The 6,979-nt window shown below is 43.3% G+C and overlaps 1 protein-coding gene and 1 pseudogene across 1 annotated transcript; one reads left to right on the forward strand and one right to left on the reverse strand.

The window, feature by feature from the left end:
* Positions 1-341: 341 nt before the first annotated feature.
* LOC111473232 lies at positions 342-2,329 on the forward strand (annotated as a pseudogene).
* Positions 2,330-5,413: 3,084 nt separating this feature from the next.
* LOC111473236 (ribosomal protein S1, mitochondrial-like) lies at positions 5,414-6,476 on the reverse strand. Its single transcript, XM_023118786.1, has one exon. It carries the CDS (start codon positions 6,469-6,471, stop codon positions 5,863-5,865), a length of 609 nt encoding a protein of 202 aa, XP_022974554.1. The 5' UTR covers positions 6,472-6,476; the 3' UTR covers positions 5,414-5,862.
* Positions 6,477-6,979: the final 503 nt, after the last annotated feature.

Raw genomic sequence — 6,979 nt, forward strand, 5'->3', positions numbered from 1 at the left:
CACGCAAGTAGTGGCTCGCCTAGAGGAAGAAGCCGGAGCCTATGCACTACCGAAGAATAGACCTGATAGAATCAATCGATTGCATAAGATATGCCAAAACCACTGACTGGTCTTTACAAACGGAACAGCATAAAGAAAAAAAAGAAGTCAAGTAGACTCTGAAAGAAAAGAGATAGTGAAACCTGAACCTTTACAGGAGAGCATATTCAATCCTCGTCCCCTCGGTAAAGCTGCTTCGCTCCTCTCCTCTCCTTTACAGTCGAGCCGCTTCGCGCCTCTTCTCGTGGAGCTGCTTCGCTCCTTCGGCTCTAAACTGCTACTGTGCTTATTTGGTCTATCAGCTACCTACTTATCCCAGCTCGTCAGGCTGCTACTGACCTAATTGGTCACTTTTCAGTCGAAAAGCTTTCAGTTTCAGAGATCACTCAGGCCAAGACCGTAAAAAAAACCACTTCTCATTCAGGGTCATCGAGATCTTTACAGAAAAGAAAAGCTTTACTAAAAATGAATGAAAAGCCATGAACAAAGAAAGGGGATTGACTGAGAAATAGAGCTAAGCGATCCATTGAATGAAGGGCAGGAATGAATGGACTGATTGCCCCAGCTCGTCAGGCAAGGGGGAAGGAAGATCAGTCTGAAATAAAAGAAGACGACCACTTACCATAAGAAAAAAGAAAGGAATTCCTTGCTCGACTAGTCAAGATTAAAGTCGATGGTCCTAGGGACCTTAAAGCAAATTATCAAGCATTCGAATTGACAACATGTGAGTGGCCCAGAAACGGACTCCCCTTTTGTGGACGAACACTAAACCTCCTGTTTTGGACTCGCGAAACCCTCTTTGAACTCAGAAAGATGGGCACTCGAATGTTCATGGACACGTAAGAGAAGCAAAGCAAATAAGGTATATAGCGCCAAACGAGGCTAAGAAGAAGATAGCATTAAGGAAGAGAGAAACTACGAGCGATGAAAGCGGAAGATTGAATATGAATAAAAGAAAAAGAAGGACGCAACAAAATGAAAGATGAGAGCTGCTAGTTGTTGCCCTCCCGCGCCCTTTGTATATAAAGGTAAGGATCCTCTTTTGCGAGACTCCATCAAAATCCGCCACTCGTTGGTTGGAACAACATTTTGTTTATTGAGACTATGCCTTCAATTCCATTCTGCGTTTCCCTAGTCGCTGTATTCTTGCTCAACCCAACATGCATTTTATAGTGCCGTGCCGGGGCGATAGGCGCGCTGCAGTCACGCATTCGAGTAAGAGCTTTTGCCTTGATTCGCTATGTAAATATAGGGCCGGAAGGAATAAGTGCAAGACCCTCAACAAAAGAATGGATTAAGGTGATAGAATGTTATCAGGAGACGAAGGCAATGGTTGACTTGACTGAGAGTTGGATAGGTGAATGAGATTGAGCTTCTCTTTCTTTCATTTGTTGAGTCTTTCCTTGTTGGAGAGGTTCAGGATTGAATCTGAATTGACTCTCCTGTATAGGTTCTTCTCATGCAGCTCCTTTTCCTATTTATTCTTTCACTTACAACTCGGATAGGAAAAGGTTTGAGGTTGATTCTTCTTTTCTTACAGTTCAATCAGGTTCAGGAGCAGCTCGACCGACAAGTTCTTGTTTGATCCGCCACTCTTAGAACACCACAATATTCGTTCTTNAGTATTCTTGTTTATATCGCTACGGCTATAAACACTTTCTTCTTCCTATTAACAAAACATCCCCTTTTTCTTCGCTCTTCCGGAACCGGTACAGAAATTGGTGCTTTTTTTACGTTGTTTACTTTAGTGACTGGGGGGTTTCGGGGGAGACCTATGTGGGGCACCTTTTGGGTGTGGGATGCTCGTTTAACCTCTGTATTCATCTCGTTCCTTATTTACCTGGGTGCACTGCGTTTTCAAAAGCTTCCTGTCGAACCGGCTTCTATTTCAATCCGTGTTGGACCGATCGATATACCAATAATCAAGTTTTCAGTCAACTGGTGGAATACATCGCATCAACCTGGGAGCATTAGCAGATCTGGTACATCAATACATGTTCCTATGCCCATTCCAATCTTGTCTAACTTTGCTAACTTCCCCTTCTCAACCCGTATCTTGTTCGTTTTGGAAACACGTCTTCCTATTCCATCTTTTCCCGAATCTCCTTTAACGGAAGAAATAGAAGCTTGAGAAGGAATACCAAAACTTAGTTCACTCGCTGAGTCTCTTTGCATCCATGGCTGAATGGTTAAAGCGCCCAACCTATACCGACCTAATAAAGGGGAAAATTCGTAGGTTCGATTCCTGCTGGATGCACTTGGAACGTTCAGTTCAATCGCTGCTCACGGAATTTATACATATTTATATTCATTTTCTTGCTTGCTCCTACCAGACAGAAGGAGGAGAGATCCTTAATTACTGATATCGAGAAAGCAAGGATGTTATGAGCATTCGCTAATGTCAGCCCTTGTTTGGTCCTAAGGGGAAGGTTCAAGCCTAAAACCGAGTTTCGGAAGGCCTAGAAATAGGATTCCATTTTCATTTCCTAAACTGAAAAAGCATACACATAAGCACCCGAGGATGCCGAATCATCCACTGAGGAGTTAGATTTTGCTCTTTCATCCGAACCCACCGAAGCATCCAAAGCAAACCTCTTTACCCCTAATCTTAAGAATCCGAAGCTTAAGCCAAATCTGAAGCTAGAATAGAGGGAAATAAATGATTCCAGTAGCCAAGCCAATGTGGGGTCTGTCTATAACTACAATAAGAATACCCGTGATCCGGGGCATGAAGCAGTTGAAGTTGATGATTTCTTTTCCAATTTAGCGTCTGTCTGTGTGAAAAGTATGTAGGATCCGATCCACCTTAAGCTATGGGGCCTGAGCCTGTTCCTAAAGCATAGGCTCTCGTACCAAATCCAACGTATAAATCAGCCTAGGCCGACGCCAAATCTGCACCTGCGGAATATCCAAAATCTTCCAAATCATCAAATGAATAGTACGTAAAGAAAGGGCTTTTTGATCCACGATCTGAGTCTCGTCTTTCGAAGGGTCTCGTTCCGTTCATATGCCGCTCATTTGTAGCAGGGTTTTTCTATCTTTTAGATAAGTAAGACAAGCGCTTCATTACGCGTGATTCTAATTCTAGCATATACTCAGTCCTACTTTTCAAATGGTTGAGCTCGTGTCTTTAGGGTCAGCAGGCCGGGCCTGCGGTTCTAATGATTTCGTAGATACAGAAAGAGCTTCACTGATTCCTCGGCTTTCTATTTCTTTTTTCAGAAAATCGATATTAAAACGTCAACTTTAGGCTTTGTGAATTAAGGAGGACTCATATGATTCTCCTTCCTCGACTTCTCTCTCCTGGTTTTCAATAACACAGAAACTTGCTTAGTCAGGTCTTCCTTTTATGTGAATTCGTAGAGTAGGCAGAGACCCAACTATACGATCGAAGTTTAAACACGTAAACCATGGGTCCCCCGAATATCCATCATCAGCCAACCCCCTTTCCTGGCTTTTGTTCTACTAGCAGTAAGCTCTGCTCCCTCCAGTTCGATTAATTCCGGATTTTGATACCTGATGACCATCCAAGGTTGAATGAGTGCTCCTATTAGTTATTACTTTTCGTTTGACATTTTAGCTGAGCATTCGGGGCATAAGGGCCTGCTGAGATTATTAACATGCTTTTACAGCCCATATCTTCCCACCTACGGCACATGAGCTTTCGAGAGCCCGGTCCTGATCTAAACGATTTTTGATGTATGTCTTCTGTCTTTCAGCTCAACGGGATCCAGAGAAAGACAAACCTACCTACCAGTTTTAAGCGGCAAGATCCATGAAAGAAAATAGGCTCAAGAGAAGAACCTGTTTTCTTCTTCTTTGATATCACATCGTATACATCGTAATAGAACCCTTTTTCAAATCTGAAAGTACCCTCTCGGTAGGCCTACACGTTTTAGGTTATCCGGAAGGAATGGAATGACTAATGTGATGTGAAACCTCCACAAAGAAAAAACTCCTTGGACTTCCCGTATGGCCGGCCAATCCGTGACAACCCCACAACAAAGAGTGAAATGCCAAGCCCTTTCTCTATTAAAGCAAAAAGTATGTGCTCAAAATACCTCCGTCACCCCAACCCACCTTGTTTGTGTACTGGAACTGCTACCACTTCCTTAGAACAGCACTAACTTACCGCTCTCTACTATAAATCCAATAGCTCCATAATCAAAAAACTGCTATGAATTACACACACGCAAGTAGTGGCTCGCCTAGAGGAAGAAGCCGGAGCCTATGCACTACCGAAGAATAGACCTGATAGAATCAATCGATTGCATAAGATATGCCAAAACCACTGACTGGTCTTTACAAACGGAACAACATAAAGAAAAAAAAGAAGTCAAGTAGACTCTGAAAGAAAAGAGATAGTTCAACCTGAACCTTTACAGGAGAGCATATTCAATCCTCGTCCCCTCGGTAAAGCTGCTTCGCTCCTCTCCTCTCCTTTACAGTCGAGCCGCTTCGCGCCTCTTCTCGTGGAGCTGCTTCGCTCCTTCGGCTCTAAACTGCTACTGTGCTTATTTGGTCTATCAGCTACCTACTTATCCCAGCTCGTCAGGCTGCTACTGACCTAATTGGTCACTTTTCAGTCGAAAAGCTTTCAGTTTCAGAGATCACTCAGGCCAAGACCGTAAAAAAAACCACTTCTCATTCAGGGTCATCGAGATCTTTACAGAAAAGAAAAGCTTTACTAAAAATGAATGAAAAGCCATGAACAAAGAAAGGGGATTGACTGAGAAATAGAGCTAAGCGATCCATTGAATGAAGGGCAGGAATGAATGGACTGATTGCCCCAGCTCGTCAGGCAAGGGGGAAGGAAGATCAGTCTGAAATAAAAGAAGACGACCACTTACCATAAGAAAAAAGAAAGGAATTCCTTGCTCGACTAGTCAAGATTAAAGTCGATGGTCCTAGGGACCTTAAAGCAAATTATCAAGCATTCGAATTGACAACATGTGAGTGGCCTAGAAACGGACTCCCCTTTTGTGGACGAACACTAAACCTCCAGTTTTGGACTCGCGAAACCCTCTTTGAACTCAGAAAGATGGGCACTCGAATGTTCATGGACACGTAATAGAAGCAAAGCAAATAAGGTATATAGCGCCAAACGAGGCTAAGAAGAAGATAGCATTAAGGAAGAGAGAAACTACGAGCGATGAAAGCGGAAGATTGAATATGAATAAAAGAAAAAGAAGGACGCAACCAAATGAAAGATGAGAGCTGCTAGTTGTTGCCCTCCCGCGCCCTTTGTATATAAAGGTAAGGATCCTCTTTTGCGAGACTCCATCAAAATCCGCCACTCGTTGGTTGGAACAACATTTTGTTTATTGAGACTATGCCTTCAATCCCCTTATGCGTTTCCCTAGTCGTTGTATTCTTGCTCAACCCAACATGCATTTTATAGTGCCGTGCCGGGGCGATAGGCGCGCTGCAGTCACGCATTCGAGTAAGAGCTTTTGCCTTGATTCGCTATGTAAATATAGGGCCGGAAGGAATAAGTGCAAGACCCTCAACAAAAGAATGGATTAAGGTGATAGAATGTTATCAGGAGACGAAGGCAATGGTTGACTTGACTGAGAGTTGGATAGGTGAATGAGATTGAGCTTCTCTTTCTTTCATTTGTTGAGTCTTTCCTTGTTGGAGAGGTTCAGGATTGAATCTGAATTGACTCTTCTGTATAGGTTCTTCTCATGCAGCTCCTTTTCCTATTTATTCTTTCACTTGCAACTCGGATAGGAAAAGGTTTGAGGTTGATTCTTCTTTTCTTACAGTTCAATCAGGTTCAGGAGCAGCTCGACCGACAAGTTCTTGTTTGATCCGCCACTCTTAGAACACCACAATATTCGTTCTTTTTGGGTTAATGCTCTCAATGGTGAATCTCTCATTCGATATCCTTTGACTTATGAGAGGACGGAATGGAAGAAAAGTAATGAAACCCGCGATGGCTACTGAATAACCTCCTTTGACTTTCTCAATAATAAAGCCTTTGACTTTTGTATTCGTTTGCCAAATCTTGTTCAGTTCCATCCAAGCTCGGTTTTGTCTGAATCTTCGTGGAAGAAGAAAAAGCGGTTCACCAGCCACTACATCTGTGGATCCCACCAAATCATTAAACCTGGCGGCTGCTCGCTCTTTGATCAGTGATTCGCCGGCCACTAGATCGATGAAGAATCTCTCCAAAATTGGCTCTTTGATCAGTGATTCACCGGCCACTAGATCCAGGGATCCCACCTTATTCTCAAACCTGGTGGCTCGGTTGATTGGCACTCCTGTAGGTTCATCTTGCATACAAATTCTGGGGGTCCCAGGTCCTGCATCCACCAAGAACATTTCTTCCCTTAAGCGTAAAACTTCAGATTGTAAGGCGTTTCCACTACATAAGAAAAAACTCGAATTAGATCTTGGAAATGATCGACTCAAATAGATGCTCATCATAAGCTTTTTTTCCTCCTCTTCCTATTGATCAGAAGCATCCAGCAGCGTCACGCCAGTCGAAAGAGTTGAGCTACTAAGCTAAGTGTTGGGGAACTCGGTAAAAGTTATTTGTCGCTTCCTCCTCTGACGGCCTCACAATAGCTCCCCCCTATCTCGAATGAGAAATGAGTCTTTTCCCCTCCACGAGAAGAAATCCGAAAGGCATTTTCAATTCCTCAGGATTTTTTGTTTGTGCAGGGGGCTCCGAGTCTTGTGTTGACAAAGATCAGGATCCTCGATCTCTTCCTTCATATTGATCAACGTTCTCTCGAGATTCAGGAATTTCCCACGCTACCCCTCATCCATTAGTGCATCCATTAAGTCAGAAATGCAGTATTCAGAACCTCGTAAATCAAAGCCTTACTAGATAGATAGAATAGAACTAGACTAGATAGGGAGCAAAGAGGAACGAAGCAGCTTGACTTGACTGAGAGTTGTAGAGGGGAAGGCAATGGAATTCTGAGACCAT

Source organism: Cucurbita maxima, unplaced genomic scaffold, assembly GCF_002738345.1.
Source record: "Cucurbita maxima cultivar Rimu unplaced genomic scaffold, Cmax_1.0 Cma_Scf00109, whole genome shotgun sequence".
NCBI classification, from domain to species: domain Eukaryota; kingdom Viridiplantae; phylum Streptophyta; class Magnoliopsida; order Cucurbitales; family Cucurbitaceae; genus Cucurbita; species Cucurbita maxima.